Source organism: Phalacrocorax carbo, chromosome 27 (genome assembly GCF_963921805.1).
Source record: "Phalacrocorax carbo chromosome 27, bPhaCar2.1, whole genome shotgun sequence".
NCBI classification, from domain to species: Eukaryota; Metazoa; Chordata; class Aves; order Suliformes; family Phalacrocoracidae; genus Phalacrocorax; species Phalacrocorax carbo.
Genome location: NC_087539.1, coordinates 1,685,375 through 1,704,615, shown reverse-complemented (window position 1 = coordinate 1,704,615; position 19,241 = coordinate 1,685,375). Strand labels below are relative to the sequence as shown.

The following is a 19,241-nucleotide window of genomic DNA, read 5'->3' as shown; positions in this document are numbered from 1 at the left end:
AGGTGTGAGCTGGTGCCACAGCTTGGTCCCTCGATGTGCCACATGCTCCCGTGCAACCGGTGCTAACTGGGGGCAACTTTCTGCTCCCAGGTTAAATGGGAGTAAGGATCCCTCCTGCCTCAGCTGCTGTCTCTGGAGGCTGTGCCCCCCTTAAGGCACAGACCAGCCTTGGTGGAAGCCTCCAGGTCCTCCAGCAGCACAAGGAAATCCCTGAGGCATAACCACAAGCCAGGCTCCAGCGTCAAGGCTGCTCAGGGAGTTGGTTTTGTGGGCTATCCCAGTGTGGTCTCAGTCCTGGGGCAAGCCCAGAGCTGGTCCTTCCCCACCCTGCGTGGGATTGCCCTTCTCCAGGGAGCCTCCACGGCCCCGGGTAATGCCGAGGGGCACCTCAGCCCATGCCTGGCGTGGTCACCAGCCTCTTCCCTGCCCACAGCAGGGCCAGCCCCGGCTCAATTCAGCGCATCCCAGTGAAAGGTGTTCCCAGGTGGTGGGTGTTCTGGTGTACCTGGCAGGAGAGACAGATTTCCGTGCTCCCACACCCCAGGGGGGACCCAGCTTCCACTGGTTCCCAGTCCTGGAGCATGTCATACATGCTGACCAGTACACTCAAAGGCACGGGAGTGACCGGACTGGAACAGGTCAGCACCCATCCTACCTCCAAGGGCACCTTCACGCTGCCTCTGAACCATGGAACAGCCCCCCTGTTTTCAAAGGGGCATCGCAATCGTCCCTGAGCGGGTCTCCATGCGCACCCCTCCACTGCCCAGCTCAGCCGCTCACGGGGCTGCACTCAAAACCGCAGCAGGAAAATAATCCGGACCTAACTCACCATCCTTCTTGGCTCAAAACCTGCTATTTTCCCGTTCTGGTTTGGAGAGCAGCGCACCGAGGTGAGCAGGAAGGAACCTCCTCAACCCATTTTGCTGCTGGAGGACATTGGGCAAGTTCAGCTCTTCCCCACGCCTCCCCATCTCTTCCCAGCCGCGGTCCCGGCATGGGCTGACCTCAACTCATCCATCAGGGAGCATGGTTGTGTTCTCCGCAAGCATCGCCCTTCCTCGTCTTTCCAGGAAAATAACGGAGAGACCAACAGCGTGCGTTGGTGCTGCACCTGCGGGTCCGTCGCAGGCACTGCCTGGTTTCTGGCTTCTCCTCTCGTGGTGACGTGGTTTCTCACGAAGCCTCATCACAAGCCTTGCCCAAAGCCCAAACGATTTACACCGGCCACTTCTCCGCTTCCTCACCGGTGCGCTGTGACGGACCCGCGGATGCCCAATGCTGGCCGGTCCCTTGTGCTCCCTGTCCCTCTGGTTTGGCCAGGCTCTTGCCTGGTGCAATGCCGGGAAATTTCCCTGGAGCCTCTGCAGCCAGCGCCGGGCTCCCCTGGGCTGCCTGCCACGGTGGCTGCCAGGCGGCCACCCTTCCCATGTTTTCATCACCAGAAGCAGCAGGTCCGGGACAGGATCTCCCCACCAAAGGAGGGGATGGCTCCCCTCCACCTCGGCGGGTGATAAGTGACCTCCAAACACCACCTGAGCCAAGGGGAGGCAATTTCTAACCTCCACCAGCGGCCACCTGCCATTCATCCTACTGACACAGCAGCATTGCAACAGCCTTAACCCCCCCGGGTGCGTTAGCTGGCACACGGGAGCCGCGTTTGGTGTAATAAGGACCAGGTTTGGCTTCTTTCTCACCCCTCAGTCATTTCCTACCCTCCACCCCGGGTTGGTGACCCTGCTGACCTGTTCTACCCGAAAGCAGCCTTGTTTTTCCTGACCTCTTCGTGCCACCCTGTGCTGAGGCTGCAATTCGAGTCCATCAACTGGCTCATGCACAAGCCAATCTTTCCCCAGCTCCAGGCTGTGCCTCAAGCCCTGCTGGGGGTGAGGAGCTCACATCAGCGGGGCTGGGTGTTGGATGGGTGGCTGCAGCCATCGTGCACCCTTCTTGCCCCTCTGAGATAGCCGGGAGCTGGAGCGTGTCCCACCACGCTCAGAGAGGGAGCTGGATGCCCACCACGGAGGAGGATGGAGGTGGAGCCCATCTCTTCTTGCAGAAGGTTGCTTTCCCAGCCTCACCGTGGAGGATGATGCCTTTTGTCTTGGGCTTCACTGGGAGCGTCAGCTCCACCAGCAAAGATGTGGCACAGCGTGTTTCTCCCTGTTTCTCAACCACACCTTCCAGAAGCTGGTGGCCGGGTGTGGGCACTCCCCACCTGCCATCCTCACGCACCCCCGTGGTCCAGCACATCTTGTTCCCATCTCTACTTTCCAGCAGTGCTGGACCCCCAGGCACCAAAGCCCTCCAAGCTCCTGGGGACAACCTGCCTCTCCTTGCCCAGTCTGATGGTTTGCAGGTCCCAGGACAAGAGCAGGTAGGTGTGTGCGGGGCCAGCGTTCCCTCTCAGTCACTGGTGACAGAAGGCTGTCACCAAACCCTGTGACACGGTTCAGGGTGCTCGCCCATGAGGGGTGTTGCAGGAGGGTGGTGAGTCAAGCACCCTTAGGCTGGCTCTCCATCACTCTTGCATTAGAGATCCCGGCTTTACCCATGGTCTTGCTCGAGGAGGCAGGCATCCAGCCTCTTGTTTTTGCATGGTCCAGTGTTTTCTACAAGCAGGACGACCTGACACCAAGCTTCATCCCCATCCCCTCCTGCCGTCCTCCCCTCTGCTTCCCCCTGGACTCACTGCCCTTTTCCAGAATATTTCTCCAGGATTTCCCTCATCCTCGGGACATCTTGGGGCTTCTGCACCTCATGGGAACAGCTGGTGGGGCTGGACCTTCACGCTCATGCTCTTCAGGAAAACACAGCTGGTGGAGGATAGGGGTTGGGGAGGTGCACGGGCTGTGGTGAGCTCCCCAGCGGGATGCTCTTCACAGCCTGCACCGGGGAAAACAGACAAGGGCCAACTTTTCCACTCCAGTGGAAATTTCTCCAGCGGAAATTTCCCCAGCCAAGCCAGCCAACCGGGCCAGCAGCCCGCCTGCAGCCAAGGAAGGGAAAGCCCCGAGACACATCCACCGGACCCGGCCAGCCAACCTGCAGCTGAAGGTAATCTGCAGGCCCAGAAACAGCTGGAAAACATGCAACGCCAGTTTAACCCTTCCTTCTTCCATGTCAAGGCTCCTTTGGTCCTTTAGGGCAACACCCTGGGAAAGGCGGCTGCGGGAGGAGGTCTGGGCTGCTCGGTTTGGTGCCAGATGCCAAGGCATCGCCATCGCCTCTCTGCTTTGCCCTGGCGTGCCCGGGCACGCACGCTGCTGGGACCATGCACGGGGCTGGAGTCAGAAACCTGGGAGGTGCCAGGCGTCAAAACCTGCTCCCCATCGAGCACGGCCGCTCCCTGCCTTGCAGGGAACCACAAAGCCAAGCTTTGCACTGGGTGGGGGGCGGACCCGGGGGTCCTGGGATGGATGTGGTGCTGGGAGCTGCAAGGAACCCGTGCTCTGTCTCATAGCTGGCGGCATCGCTTGAAACATGAGGTGTGATGGGGACTTTTATTTTAAGCAACCCATTCATCCGCATGGCGAGATTGAAAAGAGCAATTAATACAGCAGTGCTCTGGGCCCTTGTAGCCCAGCCGTAACTGGGGCAAGGCTGGGGGGGCTTTGGCTGGGGGCTCTGCGCTGTGGCTCCGTGGTGTCCTGGCTGGGGCACAGACCTGCCAGGGGCTGCGAGCCTCCCCCCGCGCTGGTACCCTGCGAACGTGGGAGCTTTTTAGGGTCTGCGACCTCCCCTGAACCCCGTGGCTTCATCCAGGCCTGCTCAGAGCGTTAGGAAGGTCGTTGCTAAAACTGCTCCGTGCGCACACAGAGATGCTCTGGGGGGAGCGATGGGGGTCCCCACCCCGGGGTCTGTCAGCTCTGCCTCCTTCAAAGACATCTCGCCCAGACCCCTGCTCGCGGCCCAGCAGCAACTGGTCATGGACTGGGAATGGCCAGAGCAGATCACCGTCTCCATCACGAGGCCACCACAGCTTCCTTCCACGACGAACGCTCCTCTGCCTCCGCGCCACGGCTGTACGTGCCTACCCCCACCCCATCCATGTGGGGAAACTGAGGCACGGAGAAGGCTGCGATTAGCCCAAGGTTCGGCAGCACGGGCTGGTTTAAGCCCACACAGTCCGAGGGGGACCAAGATACTTTCCCCGTGGCTGCTGGGGTCATGCGGCTCCCAGAGGCTGGGACAGGGGACACAGCCAGCACCTCCCACGGGACGCAGAGGACAGAGGGAAGGGCAGGTCCCCCCTGGGGCTGCCCCCAGGATCCGTGGGGCAGCACAAGCCAGACCCTGAGCTCAGCCTGGGTGTCTGCACCCTGATGGAGACAGACGTGGTGTTCCCTGCTCATAGGGATGCTCTGGCTTGAGACCCTCCAGGAGGAAGGGGCATCTTCCAGCCCAGCACCTCCAGGGCAGGCTGCGTCAGGAGGCAGCCAGGGCTCCTTCCTCCCCCCTGGCCGGTGCAGGGAGTGAATCCAGGCTGCTGCACTTAGAAGAAAGGGGAGTGCAGCCTTGCATACAAAAATACCTCTATTGCTCACTCCGCTGTCCGTGGCCGTCACCTGCCCGCAGCCCACACGGGCTCCGGCTGCCTGGCGGTGCCGGACCTGGCGCCCGCAGCCGGCGGCACAGCCGAGCACAGCCGCTCCAGCGCAGCCCCGCGCCCGGTGCTACCGCGAGCAGCGCCGTGGGGCTGCCCCCGCCGCCGGCAGACAGGCTGCGGCATCCCTGCTCCGGGCCCCCTCCGGCCCCATCAGGACTCCAGGTCGTGGGAGAGCCGCAGCAGCTCCTTCTGGCTGTCGATGGCTTTCAGGTGCTGCAGGTAGGCCCAGGTGGAGACGGGGCTCCGCACACTCAGGGACTGCTCCGAGCCTGCCGGGGAGAGCTGAGATCAGGTCTGGGCTCCTGCCTCCGGCTGACCTCGCTGACCCCCTCCATCGCCTCTGGCTCAGCTTGTCAACCCGCTCCATCACTGCCGGCTCATCTCAGGGATCCCCCTTCACTGCCTCTCGCCTGACTCACTGATCCACTTCCACTGCTGCTGGCTTGGGTCATGGATCCCCTCCATCACCTCATCGAACCTCTTTATCACCTCTGGCTCGGCTCATGGAACCCTCTTATCCCCTCTTCCTCAGGTTGTTGAAATCCCCTCAGTCGCCTCTCCCTGAGCTCACGGACCCCTCCATCGCCTCTCCCTCAGCTCACAGACCCCCTCCACCGCCTTCCCCTCGGCTCACGGATCCCCTCCACCGCCTCTCCCTCGACTCACGGACCCCTCCACTGCCTCTCCCTCAGCTCACGGATCCCCTCCACTGCCCCTCCCTCGCCTCACAGACCCCTCCATCACCTCCCCATCAGCTCATGGATCCCCTCCATCACCTCCAGGCACCCGCTGGAGCTGAAGGAGCAGGAGCAAGCAGGGACAGACTTGCTCCATGGAGCAAAGTGATGATCCAGCCTGCTGCCTAACAGCTAGAGTGCTCCAGACGTGCTGGAAGTACTCCGTGACTCTCTTCAGCACGAGGAGTTGCTGACTGGTGCCTCCAGCTAAGCAGCTTGGGACCCACGGGCTTGCACCTCTCAGGACTGGGAGCTCAGCCTCCGTCCCTGGGTACCCCGAGGCACCAACAGCATCCAGACCACTTTTCACCCACTGTAGCCAGGCTGATGCCCTCAGGATGTCCCCACGGGACCCCTCTCCCCAGGGATGGTGGGTGCATGCTCCCCCGGGCCGGCCCCACCTAGCCCTGAGGGGTGGGGGTCTCCCAGCGCAGGGGGTTGGGGGGCGGATGGGTGAGCCCCAGACATACACGTGGAGATCCTGACGGCCTTGGGGTCCTCCGGCCGGTGCGGGGAGCGATTTCGCAGCGGGGAGAGCGGAGCTGGGTGTGGACAGAGAGCAGGAGCTCAGCCCCCTCCCCAGAGGAGCGCTGGTGCCCGGCCCCATCGTTGCCCCCACCCAGGAGCACTCACCGTGCTCGTGGCTCCGGCAGCGCTGCAGGACACGCACGGTCTTTGCCATCATGTGCTGTGGGCAATGCACAAAGGTCACTTGCTGTCACCTGGCCCCATTTTGCTCCCAGGCTGGTAAAACACAGTCCCCTGCGGCTTCAGCGGCGGCTGTGGCTGCCCTGTGCCCCCCGCGAGGGGCCGGCCAGGGGTCCTGGCTGCCGCGGGGGCCGTGCTAATGCCGCGGAGATGCGCTGGAGCTACCTGCATCCCAGGGGGACGGGGGGACAGCAGGTCCCCCGAGGTGGGGGTCCACGGGGAGCCAACCCACCCCACTCACCATCTTCTCAAAGTTGATGAGGTTTTCGGCCAGCGTGCGATTGCCCTCGTGGATGAACGTCATGTCTGTGGGGGGGATTTGGGGATCAGAGTCCCGGTCCCTGGGGAGGGCTGGATGTGTCCAAAGGGGTCCCTGCCACCCTGGTCCAACCCATTCCCACCTGCACCCCCAACAAAGGCCCCGCAGGTCGCAAGCCGAGGTACCCACCTTTGAGGAGGAGGGGCACGAAGGGGATGATGGGGGGGCTCAGCTTGGCGACGGCCAGGCGATAGACCCTGTGGTTCCACGATGGGTCCTGGGGGTGGAGCGGGGTCTCAGCGCAGGGCAGGCAGGGGACGCAGCCCTGGCTGCCGCCTGCCCCGGGGGCAGGGGAGAAAGCGGGGGCCGCACCTCCACGGCACAACTGTGACCTCGCACCCTCTGGGCAGCGGGGGCAAACCCTGCCGGGAAGGGGGATACGGGGTGGGAAGGGGCTGCTCTCACCAGCATCCGCTCCAGCGCCGAGTGCAGCTTCCGGATCTTGTGGGGCAGCCTCTGCGCAGAGAGAGGGTCACCGCTGCTGGCACGCCGGCTCTCCCACCCACAGAGACCCCCCCAGCTCCCCCGGCACCTCCTGCTCTCCACCTGCCCCACTGCACCTCGGTGGGCTCTGCAGCACCGCCTGCTCTGGGTAGTCATGAGTAATAGGCTTGGAGTCTGTCGCCACTCCGGTACGGGGGCTTTCGGCCCCCAGCTGGGTCTAACCAGACCCAGGGGCTGATCCTGGCCCCCTCCTTGGTGGGAAATGCGCTCCCTGCCCTTAGCAGCTCCCTTGCTCAGACCTTATAGGTGCAGGGTCTACCCGGACCCCAGCGCCTGGCCCACCCTTGCCCGAGCCCGGGGACCCAGACCCATCACTGCAGACCTCGGGGGACCTCACAGGGCTGGCAGCAGCCCGAAGGCGGTTACCTCCCAGGTCTTGGCCAGGCGGCTGACGGCTGTGTTGCTCACACCAAACATCACCGCAAAGAAGGAATTCAGGTTCTTCTGCTCCTTGAGGCTGCAGGCGAGGACAGAGTCAGGCGAGGAGGCCACCACCGGCTCCGTCTTTGCAGGACTGGGACGTGGGCGGCGAGGCACTCACTGCGCGGCCAGCTTGATGAACTTGCGGAGGAGCTGGGCTCGCCTGCCCACCTCAGGGCAGAGGCACAGCTCCGTGGCCACCCAGTACTGCAGCTCGTTGAAGCGCCGCATGACCCGCTCTAGGTTGGCCGTGGTCACGTCGTGAAACTTCTGCGGCCCGACGATGTAGTGGATCATTTCCACCTGCAAAGCCCAACGCAGTGGCTGAGGGGTGTCCCAAGAGCCACCCCGGAGGCATCTCCTGCCCCGGTCTGGGGTCTGGCCTTACCTGGTGGATGCTCTTGAAGAGGTTCCAGTCGTAGTCGGTGAGGTAGCTGGCCAGGTCCTTGGAGCTGATGAGGTCCAGGGTCTCCGAGGAGCTGACGTGGGGGCCCAGCTGCTCAGGGTGGGGGGTCTGTGCACAGGACAGAGGATGCCTGACCCCTCCTGCCATTAGCCACCACAGCAGGGAAAGCAACACCAGCCCCTTCCCCGGCACGGACACCCCCAACCCTGAGCTGCTATGGAGGCCACAGCCCCAAACCCTTCTTGGGGGGCCACCCCGAGACCCCCCTGCCCCGCGCTCACCAGGGTGCCCAGCTCCTCCACGCTCACAGCAAAGAGCCTCTCATTGAGCCCCAGCGCCGTGAACACCCCCACGGCGTCCAGCTGCAGCCCCACTTTATCTGCGGGAGAGAGGGCGGTCGGTGCCGGGACGGAGAAGGGGGCCAGATCCTGGATGGCCACGGGGCACTTGCCACCCTGGCACGGTGGCAGCCCATGGGAGAGACGCCGAGGACGTGGTATCCCCGGGTGAGCCCGCTCACCTCCGGCCGAATTCACCTTCACCAGGATGTGCTCCCCATCCCGGCCGAGCCGGGGGGCGAGGGACCGCAGGATGTCCCGCACCGAGGCGTTGACGGGCAGCACCGTGATCAGGCATGAGTGGTCCGGTCTGTAGATCTCGTAGGGCACTACGGGGGGGCGTGAAAGGGCTTTAGTGTCCCAGGCGCTGGGCAGGAGACAGTCCCCGCCGTGCGAGGCCGTACCTTTGTCCTGGGCTCTTAAGGCACAGCCGCTGTTCAAAATCGCCTCCTCCTGGCTTGAGAGCCAGTTCACCGAGCTCCGAGCCTGCGGCCAAGGTGGGAGAGAGCGGGGAGGATGCCTCCCCAGCGGCCGTCCCTCCTGCTGAGGGCCCCCAGAGGGCAGGGGTGACCCGGCTCTCCCCCCTCCCTGCCCTGGTACACCCCCAGAGCTGCCCCTACCTTGGGCTGGGGAGAAACGCTGCCGTCTCCATTCTCCAGCCTGCAGAGAGAGGATGAAGGTGCTGTTAGAGCCCCACAGCCCACCCCTCGCGCTGGAGGCAGAACCGGGTCCTGCAGCCCCCAGGACCCAGGCCACCACCAAGTCCCCCGAGCACCCCTGCCCCACAGGGCACCGGGGAGTCTCAGCAGTGTTTGACACCCGCCCTGCGGCTGGGAAACCCCCGCGCTGGGGACGAGGTGGCCTGAGGGCTGCTGGCATCCCCCCAGCCCTGGCAACCACTGCTTCGCTGGCCGAAAGCTCAGCCCCACGAGAAGTGCAACCCCCCGTGCACATGAGGGGGGCACGATTTGGGGACGTGGGCGCCAGCAGTGGCACGGGGGGTACGGAGGCAGGCTCTGTTTCAGATGAGGACACCCCTCCTTCCCCGGGGGACTCACGCTCGGGGCCACCGGCGGTCCTGCGCTTGCTCCTGGACCAGCCCGCCCAGGCGGGGGTCTTGGCTCGCCAGGTCCGCAAGGTTCTGCAGGAGGAAGGTCCCCGGTGGTCAGCACGGGATGTCCATGGCCAGACCCCCCTGGGGACATCCCCCCCCGCCCCTCGCCCCGCTGCCAGTACCTGCAGCAGCGCCGTGGTGCTGCGGTCGCCCTGCAGCAGCCGCCCGTAGAGCAGCACCCACTGGCTCACCAGCCGCAGGATCTTGCGGCGCTTGTGCAGGGAGTAGGTGGCCTTCTCCTGCTCCGAGCCCTCCAGCGGCTCCGCGCGGAAACTGGGACCAGTCAAGGGCACCAGCACGGGCGATGCGGGGCTGGGGAGTGGGCAGGGACCCCCATACGTGGGCACCCAGGACAGGATGGGAGATGGGGATGTGCCCCGGAGCCTGGGGATTCAGGGCTCCCCTGGCCAACCCCTGAGGTCCCACCGGGGTGACAGGGACCAAGCCGAGCGCGCTGGTCCCGGGCAGGGGGGTGGGTGGTGCGGGACAGAGACCGCTCCCCCCCCATAGCTCCAGCCGCAGAAGGATATTGGTGCAGCAGGGCTCTGCAGAGCTGCGAGGTCGGCATGAACACGGTGTAGGTCAGCAGGAAATCCCCCAGCAGGGTATCTGGAAGAGACCAGGCCACCATCATTCACCCTTTGCCACGTCCGGCGGGTTGGGGACACGGTGATCACAGCCAGGCGGTACAGCCGCTCCGGGAAAGGGGCACCCGTGCCCTGCGTGGGGTTGGCCTGTGGTCTACCCCCATGGCGACTGTGCTCATTGTGGGTCGCTTTTTGCTTCTAAACACCACAGAAAGGGCTGGCAGGGTCGCGGGCTTTGGGGATGAAAGAAAATTAAAGGTTTTTGCTAGAAGTGCAGCGATCGGCGGAGAGATACTTCCAAGGCAGCCGCTGACGACACCAGCTCAGCAGCTCTGATTTTTTACCCACTGGGGACACCTCCTGGTTCCCGTCTCACCCAGCTTTGCTCCTCTCCGAAGGCAGAGGGAGTTGGAGGAATGTGGGACAGCAGGGAGAGATGTTCTGGGCCCTGGAGCTGCCTCCCTCTCCTGCCCTCCATGGGGGATTTTAGGGCAAGAGGAGCAGCTTTTGGGGTTGAACACTGGGAAGAAGGCAGCCTGCTTGGTGCTGGGTCCTCCTGCCAGCCACCCTGCCCATCTCAGGGTGGCTCTGGACTGTGGTCCCCAGACCAAGGGGGTGACCCCCCCCCACCTACCCACGGGGTCGTAGAGCGTGGCATCGAGCCTCATGAACTCCAGCAGATGCTCGAGGATCTTCTCCGGCGTCCCGGCCATCACCGAGTACCTGGTGGGCAGAGCACCAGGCACATCAGGGAGGGACGCAGCACCCCCGCTGTGGGCAGGGCCACCACGCCGGGCCAGCGGGCTGCTCGACACAGCTGGCCAGCATGGCCTGGCATCCCCGTTCCCTCTCTGGGGACATGGTCCTCCCCGCAAACTCCCCCGAGGGCAGCCGGAGAGTGGCAGAGGAGGAAGAGGGAGAGGCAGCATCAGCTGGCATGGCTGCAAGGAGGGACAAGGACAGTCTGCTCTCACCTGCTGCTCCGTGCCGCGGCTGGCTGGTTGCTGCCACCCTGCAGGTTCTTCTGCAGGACCAGCACCACCTTCCCGTGCTCCTTCAGGCGCATGGTGTTGGCCTCCACGTCCTAGGGCGAGGAACCAGCCATCAGCCCAGCTCGGCTACGCCTGGCTGGCTGGTTGCACCCCAAAACCCCATACCGGTACGCAGAGGGGCCCCCTCCCCTGCAAACACCACGGAGGGTGGATGGTGCGCCCCGGCTCGGACCCAGCGCCCCGCGGGCCCCCTGCCCACCTTGAGGATGTGGTTGAAGTCCTGCTTGTCCACGCGGAGGAAGTGGCAGTTGTCCTCCCGCAGGATGATGGTGGCCGCGCGGGGCGCGTCGTTCACCAGCGCCAGCTGCCCGAAGTCGTCCCCCTCGTGCAGGGTGGCCACCAAGCCCTGGGTGGGGGCGCAGAGGGCGAGGGATGGGGTGGGAACCCTTGTCCCCGCTGGCAGCCAGCGATGTGGGGTGTCTGGAGAGACCCGCTGCCGCAGGGACACACCTACCTTGCCGTGGGTGACCACGTTCACCGAGCCCTTCCAGATGATGTACCACGACGTGCCTTTATCTCCTTGGCTGAACACTGCAGGGAAAACGGCAGCATCCAGCGGTCGAAGAAGGGGAGCCCCCCAAGCACCCCTCATCTGTCCCCTCACCCCGAGCCCTCAGCCCAGGCGAACGCAGCGAGTGCCTGGTCCCCTCCATCCCTGCTCCACGGAGACGCAGCAGGAGCATCCACACTGAGGACAACGGCTCCAGTCGTCCTCCCTGGGCTGGGGACCCTTTCCCGGGGGACCGGCCAGCCCCGCGTGGCTCCTGGGGCACACGATACTCACGCACGGTGCCTGCTCGCTGGTGTGACTCGAACATGAGCACGGACGCCAGCTCCCGCTTCACCTGCGGCAAGAGGCACCGGCCCTTAGGGTGAGCCCAGCCCGGGGCTGAGCGAGGAGGGGACACACGCGGGATGGGGTGGGAAGGAAGCCCAGGGATGCTCTGAGAAGACCCGAAGAGGATGCCCAGCCGGGAAGCGATGGGATGCAGGAGGATTTGGGGACCAGGAGCAGTTTTGGGGGGGACACACGTGCCGCGGGGGAAGCAGGGCGCAGCCACACTCACCGAGTTGGAGAGATGAGCCACAGCTTTGATGTGCAGGAGCTCCTCAAATATGAGCTCCAGCTCATCCTCCGTGCGCTGGGCAGGCCTGGGAGGGGAGAGGGGGGTGAGCGGCCGTCTGTGGCCCCTCTCCCTGCCACATCCCGGGGTACAGACACCCCTCTCCAGGCACAACCCCCTGGCCAGGCAGTCTTTCCCTCCCTGGTCTGACAGCCGTGGAACAGATGCTCGGATCAGGTCTCCCCATCCTCAGCAGCCCCTTTGGTACTCCAGACTCCCCTGGAGCAGGGTCGAAATGAGCCCCGTGTCCCCCCTGGCCCCTGGGGAGCACCCAGCCACTCACGGCTTGCGCAGGGCCATGGTGAGCAGCGCATCGGGACCCAGCTGGGCCAGGAAGGCCAGTGCCTCCAGCAGCTCCTCCGCATCCCGGAGCCCAGCACTGGGCTCGGGGCTCAGCTCCAGCTCAGCAAAGCGGTAAAACTGGGTGTCCTTGTCCTGGAAATGCCATTCCTGCTTCACTGCGGGGGGAGAGCACGCGTGAGCTCGGCCGTGCACCCGTGGGAGACACACGGGGTGCCACCTGCACCCACGGGAGACCCCAGCAGCCCCCAGCGCACCCCGTCTCGCCCTGCGAGACCCCGCCGCCAGGCGGGGGGCTGCCACCGCCCGCCCTCACCGTGCGTCAGGACGCCTCCATCCACCAGCACCTGGCAGATGCCGACAGCCTGGCTGCGTGTCTGGACGGCGAGCCCGGCGCTCAGCAGCCAGTCCACCAGCTCCTTCCCGGAGCAGCACTGCCTGCAAGGGGAGAGGGCGTGAGAACCACCCAGAAACGGGGCTGCGGCGCCCGGAACCCCAGGTGAGCCCTTGCCCGGGGTGGGCAGCACAAGTCCTGCCCTCCTCGGAGCGCTGCTGGGGTCCTCGGCAGCCCGCGGTGCCCCCCGGCGTGGCAGGGGTGCTGCTGGCCCACCTGTGGTGCCGCAGGTGGTGCTTGTGGTCCCGGATGAGGCCAGGACGGGTGCTGGTGAGGTGGGTGAAGAGGAGCTTCCCGGCTCGCCAGATCTTCTCCGAGGATGCCTGGGGGTGGACGGGGATTTTACAGCTGGCAGGGGAAGTGGGGAGGGCACGGGCAGCGAGGCACGGACCCTGACTGCGCTGGCACCTCACATGGTCAGCCGTGCCCCCAACACCCTGCCCAAGGTGTGACACACCTGCACGCCCGCCCCAGCACCCGGGGTGTCCGTCACCTGCCCCCAGGAGCAGATGAACCCAAGGGAGCGAGCACCCCAGAGACGAGCCGAGGACCCCACGATATGGGGGTGATCCAGCCTCCCACCCCTCACAGCCTTCAACACACATTTATCCATCTCCCACCTCCCCAAACTCAAGTCCTTATGGATTTTCCCAGCCCACCCACCTGGGTAAGGCTGTGGCTGTAGTCCAGGGTGGATTCAGTGTCCAAAAGTGGGGTCTGGAAAACCAAAAAGAAGGAAGTTGTGGCCTTGGGGGGCTCTGCCATGCCCCCCCCTCACCCCAGGGAGGGTCCCACCTCCCCCAGGGCACAGTTCAGCCTCAACCGCTCTGCGCCAGGCAAGGAGGCAAGCATCCCTGCGTGCTCACCAGAACTGATCTAAAACCAAGGCAAAGCCTTTACTCTGCCCCATCCTTGCTGAAAACAGACCTGTGTACTGGGGATCTAACCCCCAGAAAGCCCCCCGCGGTTATGTTTAACTTCAGAAAGGGAAGTGCATTCAATGAGGGATAAAAGAAGGAAGTTAAAAGTAAAATCCTTGCAAACAGGGATCAAAGACATTGTATTTGAGACACAGAGCTTGCCACTGGGGGAGAAGGACTTCAGAAAGACCTGGGGAAGCTGGCGCAGCCCCAGGGGAGGGAGAGGTGTCCAAAGCCTGGGGGTTTTCCTCCGGCTTTGAAGCCAGGTTCCAAACAAAGAGGATGGAAAAGGTGCCAAACTCTGGCGGGTTACGGGAACAGCCCAAGGAAGCCTTGGGGAGCTGGAGGATCAGCTTGCAGAGGACATCAAGGACTGGGCTCGTGGCTAGCCTGTCCCACGGCAGATATGGGGAGCAAGAGCTCTCATGGAGGACGATGGTAGCGGAGAGCCATGAGAAACGTGTGCTCCAGCCCTTCCCTGCAGGCAACGTGTTGGGGGACGGGTCTCAAATCGCAGCACGGCCAGAAAAACTCATGCGAGAAATCCTGAAAAGTCAGGTGCAACAAACCACCGGGACGCGAGGGCCCCGGCGCCCAGAGGGGCACGGCAGCACAAGAGCCGAACTGGTCAGGGGGATGTGTAACCTCGCGCTTCCCTTGGCGCCAAGCAGGTGGCGAATATGAAGTTGTTTTTCCAAAGGATTTTAAGGGAGATCCTGGAAATGATGGACCAGCGAGGCAGAAAGTCACCGAGCATGTGCTGGGCATGGGGAAACAGCACAGCGGGTAAAATTCAACGTAGACATGCCTAAAATAAGGCATATTAGAAGAAAACGAGCCAAATTTTCCCTTGCTCGTGGTCAGAGGATCTGAGCTCAAGCAGGAGCCCGTGGCAGTGACCGAAAACATGAACTCAGGCCTCGACAGCGGTAAAGAAATGCAACTAGTGGGATGGGTGTCAGTGGGAAGAGAGCAAAAAAGGAACCCTTGCTGATCCACAGCGCACCCGGTTCACCAGAAATTCAGTGCTGCCTTAGCCTAAAGGAGAAAAAACGCGTCTCTTGGGGATGGAAAAGCCCCGTCACCCACCGAGGCTTTTGCTTTATTTAACTTAAATCCGCACGTGATGGGTTGATCCCAGGCTGTTTTCTAAACCGGTTCCTCTATGCCATTTACTGGTCCTAAAATAGGTCAGGGATCCTAAAATGGCTGGGGAGTCCCTCCTGGAGCGACCTCTCACCGCACCGTCGGGAGTAGCTGGGGACCGTCTCCGGTGTCCCCGGGATGGACCAGCTGCCGACCGCCACGGCACAGCCCAGGGTCGGGCTCGGCTCCGCCGGGAGCGATGCCAGTCCCTGCCAGGCCACGCTTGAGTCTTCAGATTCTCCACAACCGCTCGTCCCTCTGGATATCCCCCATGAGCAGGTGCTTTTTAAATTCCTTATGCTTATTCTTCTCCCAGTTTTTTCCCCTCGGGAAGGGGATGCTCCAGGTAAAAGCAGAGCAGCGAAGGGATGAGCCGTTTCCCACCCCAGCTGCAGCCCTAATCCCAGTGCAAAGGCGGCCACGCTCCCATCCAGGTGCTTCCCAGAGGGACAAGGGCTCCCTCACGGCCAAGACTGGCCCTGAATAAACAACCTTTCCACCCGACCGCGTGTGCTGCCTAAACCACAGGCTGGGGGAAGCCGAGAGCACCCGTCAGACCTGTTCTCCACGCGCTGCCCTGGCCGAGGCAGTTAATGCACTTCAAGAATTAACACCGAGACAGGGTGAGGGCCATCCTTCCTTGCGGTGTCTTCACCTCGAGGGGAAGGTTTTGTGGTCCCCCCTGTTTGTTTCTGGCTGGTAAGGTGTCTGCAGCGCTCCGGGCTGCTGTGGAGGTGGTGGGCACTCAAAACACGGCGTCATCTGGGCCAGATCCTCCTCGATCTGCTGGTTCTGGGCTGGTTGGGAAAGTCCGAGCAACCCCAGCAAGACGGATGGCCAGATGAAAGCCTCAATTAAGGAAGCCAAGGGCAGGAGTAATTAGCTGCAGAAACCTTCTTTGCAAATGAATTCAAGGACAAAACCACCCACCAGGAGCTGAGTGAAAACCAAAGAGCCCTGGCACCTCCTGGCCCAGGCAGCAGGGTGATGGAGGCGGACACCCACTGCTGGGTGCTCGGATGGGTGCTCTGCCCTGTGCTGCCTGCTTGCCTCTCCCAAACCCTGCCTGCTCACACCCTGCCCGTTTCAGGCTGCTCCCTCATCTCCTCCAGCCCTTTCCACACCCCCAGGGCTTCCCCATCCTCCTCTGGGACAGCCCGGGCAACTGGAGCCACCAAGCTGCCCCCAGCACTTTGCAACCAGCTTACGAGAGATTCGGGGAGTGGATGGAAAACAAGCAGCTCCGCGAACGCAGCAGGTCCCTGGGGACGCTCCCGACCTGGCCACGCTGCCACTGAGGCTGGGACATCGTGACTTACTCATTCTGCAAACTTTCCTGAGCCTCGTGACCGCCCCATGGAACAGGAAACACGCCGGCAATTGCAGAGCAAATGTTTGCAAATAGGAGCCGGGCTGCAGCCGGAGCGTGGAGCTACCTCCCATGGGACCCGGAGGTCGATGTCACCCCCTCGGGCGCAAGCGAAAGCTGCTCCGGTCCCCAAACAGCCTCTGCCGTCACCCCGTAAGCGAGGCCTGTCCTTGAGGCAGAGAGCCAGGACGCGCCACGGTCCTGCTGCAAGCTGTGCTCACAAGGACACCCAAGGAGACTAAAAAAAACCCTGCCCAAGGATGAGCGCTCGGAGCGATTTCTCCCTCCTGGGGTTTTCTCATTGCCAGACCAGCTCTGAACCACATGCAAAATCTCATGGCTGCCCCCAAAACCCCCTTCCTGAAGCATCCTTGCTCCGCAGCTCCCGGGTCTGGACCCACAGGACTCCCTGCCCACCCTCACCCCCGGCCTAATTGTCACAGCATCGCGGCCATCGTCTCCAAACAGCTTCCTAAGGAGTTGCCTCTTTCCATCTTCCTGCTTACGGGACACGCGGGCGCTGAGATCCTGCCTGTCTCCAGAAATCCGGTAGCAGCGGGCGGCCGGCCAAGGCCGGCAGCGACCGTTCCGCGCTCGCGCGCTGCTTTTGTTTGGGATCCCAAGGAAAACAACAGGAGTTATTTCAGGCTTTACAGCTCCGGAGAAAGTCCTCGCCCATCCGCAGCCTCCAAAAGCACGGCAGCCAGCCAGGGGCTTGCTGTCCCCTCGGGAGCATCAGCGGGGAGGGAGGCGTGGGGGACCCGCTCTGTCCCCTCCGACATCTCCAGGGATGCGGTGAGAGCTGGCACGACGGCGCTGGTACTCCAGGAAGGGTGAGGGACAGAGCTGCTTGGGGACGCTGGGCTGCGGTGTCCTGCTGATGCCAGGGAACGGGAGCCTGGCGGCAAGGAGCCGAGCTGGAAGGGATTTGCCGGCACCGGGATCAGGCAAACAGGTCCCCAGGAGGGATGAGACAGAGCCACCGCGTGCGGAGGAGATTCCAGGAGCCGTAGGCATGCAGCGATGGGGACGAGGGACATTATTGCTGCTCCAAGGCACAGCAGACGGTTCCCTGCTGTGCGACTCTCTGGCACCTGCCCCAAGGAATGGGTGGACTGGGAGCACCCACAAACCTGCAAAAAGTGGGGAAAACACCCCCTTTCCCTGCAAAGATCAGATCCGCTCCCCTCGAACGGCTGGCGGGTGTCCCCACGCACAGCGGAGCCACCTGGGGAGCGGATGCTCCTGCCACACCGCATGTGCCACCGCGCTGCCGGCTTTCATCAAATTTATCCTAGTCTGGCAGTTTCACACAGTCCCGCTCCGGCCTGACGCTTTCCCCACCTCCCTGGCTTTTTGGCGCTCAAAAATCCTCCCCGTAATTAAGTTCCTAAAAGTTCCGTGGAGAAAAAAATCCGGAAGAAGGAGAAAAAAGAGAGGAAAGTGTTCTTATTTGTGAAGGAGCTCGCATGCTGCACAGAAATGATGAAAGGGGGGTCGTTCCCTTAAACTAATTTCACTTTTTTCCTTAAAAACGTACGTCTGAGGTCAAGCAGTGTGGGAAGGGGAAGGTCACAAAGCTCAGCTGGGGCAGATGAACAGGCTCCAGGGTCATCTCCCAGCCCGAAGGGGACAAAGAGGAGACTGAGAGCGGGGACTAGGTGCTTTTCACACCCTGGGGACCCCCAGGAGACCCCCCAGCAGCTCCTGGCCTGGGGACAGCATGGACCTGGGGAGGAAGGACGTGACGCTGAGCATCGTCCCGCTGCTGAGCAACAAGTGTCTTCTGTAGAAACGGCTTGACCCGGCGGGGAGGGAACGTTTTGAACCCTGCGCGTCGCAGGGCCGCAGGGAAGGTCTTTCCTGTTCACACGCTCGGGGTTGGGGTGCGCTGCCCGGGCGCCGGGCGCTGGAGCACAATAGCACCGGGCTCGTTTCATGCCTGGCTGCCAGCTCCACCTGGAGAAGGGGGTTAGGGCAAGTGGCTGCAGAAATACGCTCCCTGCACGCCTGGCCTCGCTCCCTGCACGCCTGGCCCCGCAGCCAGCAAACCCGAGGGGGGGGAGCAGGGTGCGGGTCTCGGATCCCCGCTGCCAGGCCAGCGGGGGAGGCAAGGAAGGGCCAGTCCTGCCCTGCAAAGCCCTGCTCAGGAAGCGGGGCTGGAGGTGGCGATAAGCCCAGGGTGGGGGGGCCCCAGCTTGGCTCTCGCAGTGCCTTCACCCAACCCTGTCCCCCCAAACCCCTGCGGCTGCCCAAGCAGAGACCCCCGGCGCAAGGAGGGATGCTGAGAGGGGTGGCAGGGAGAGCCGGCAGCGCGGGGGGCTCCTCGGCTCGGGGTCTGTCTCCCCGGGCTCTCGGGGGCGGCGGGGGTCCCCGGCAGGGCCGCCCCCCTCCCGCCCAGCCCGCACTCACCCAGCGGATGCCCTGGATGCGGGGCAGGCTGCCCCCCTCACCCTCCAGCCGGATCTCGTAGCTGGAGCTCCGGAACAAGTGCATCTTCTTGAGGAGCACCGAGAGCCGGTTACCGTCAGCCCCGGGCCCGCCGGGGGGCGGCGGCGGTGAGGGGGGCCGAGCAGCACCGGAGCCCGGCTCCAGCCCGGCTCGCCGTGTGCTCGGCCGGCTCCGGGCTACCGGCGCTCCCGGGCCCCGCCGCGCCGCCTCCCCGGCCGCTCCCGCCGCCGCGGCCCCCCGCACCTTCATTGGCGGCGGGGCGAAGCCATGGCGGCCGCAGCCCCGGGGCTGCTGCGGGGGCTCGGCGGGGCTGCTCGGGGCGGGACGGGACGGGACGGGCGGGACGGGACGGGACGGGCTCGGCGCCGCCGCCGCCGCCGCCGCCGCCGCCGCCGCCGCGCCGGGCTGGGCGCGCCCCGCCCCCGAGCGGGCTGGGACCGGGAGCGGGGCCGGGGCACGGCGCACCCCGCCCGCAGCCCCTCCCCGGGGTCCCGCGGACCGACCCCTTTCCGCCCCCTCCCGCCCTCCGGAGCGGGACCCCTCCTCCTCCTGGGGACCCCTCCCCGCCCCACCCCCCCGTTCTGGCCATCCCGGGAGGGGTCCCAGCCCGCACCCCCACCCACGGGACCCCCCACCCAGTCTGAGCCGTGTGCGTCGCCCTGGGACCCCAGTCCCTGGGACCGGGGCGTCTCAGGAGCCCCTGCCCTTCCCCTGCGCACCCCACCAAGGCCCCAGGGATCGGGGTG

General features: G+C 64.1%; 1 protein-coding gene across 2 annotated transcripts; it reads right to left on the bottom strand.

The window, feature by feature from the left end:
• Positions 1-4,515: 4,515 nt before the first annotated feature.
• On the bottom strand, positions 4,516-18,907 carry RAPGEF3 (Rap guanine nucleotide exchange factor 3). Of its 2 annotated transcripts, XM_064474372.1 has the most exons (27): positions 18,457-18,906; positions 13,273-13,326; positions 12,826-12,932; positions 12,532-12,653; positions 12,199-12,373; positions 11,859-11,943; positions 11,576-11,636; positions 11,246-11,322; positions 10,991-11,137; positions 10,714-10,823; positions 10,374-10,462; positions 9,683-9,761; positions 9,275-9,425; positions 9,097-9,179; positions 8,659-8,698; positions 8,443-8,524; positions 8,221-8,367; positions 7,982-8,079; positions 7,683-7,808; positions 7,416-7,597; positions 7,241-7,331; positions 6,776-6,826; positions 6,500-6,587; positions 6,293-6,357; positions 5,977-6,031; positions 5,814-5,885; positions 4,516-4,875 (listed from the first exon to the last, which is right to left on the bottom strand). In XM_064474372.1, the coding sequence occupies exons 1-27, from the start codon at positions 18,742-18,744 to the stop codon at positions 4,757-4,759; spliced, it is 2,844 nt and encodes a 947-aa protein (XP_064330442.1). In that variant the 5' UTR covers positions 18,745-18,906; the 3' UTR covers positions 4,516-4,756. The 2 variants fall into 2 exon arrangements, with proteins under 2 accessions (XP_064330442.1, XP_064330443.1); XM_064474373.1 differs by lacking the exons at positions 4,516-4,875; positions 5,814-5,885 and having other exon boundaries at positions 5,977-6,087; positions 18,457-18,907.
• Positions 18,908-19,241: the final 334 nt, after the last annotated feature.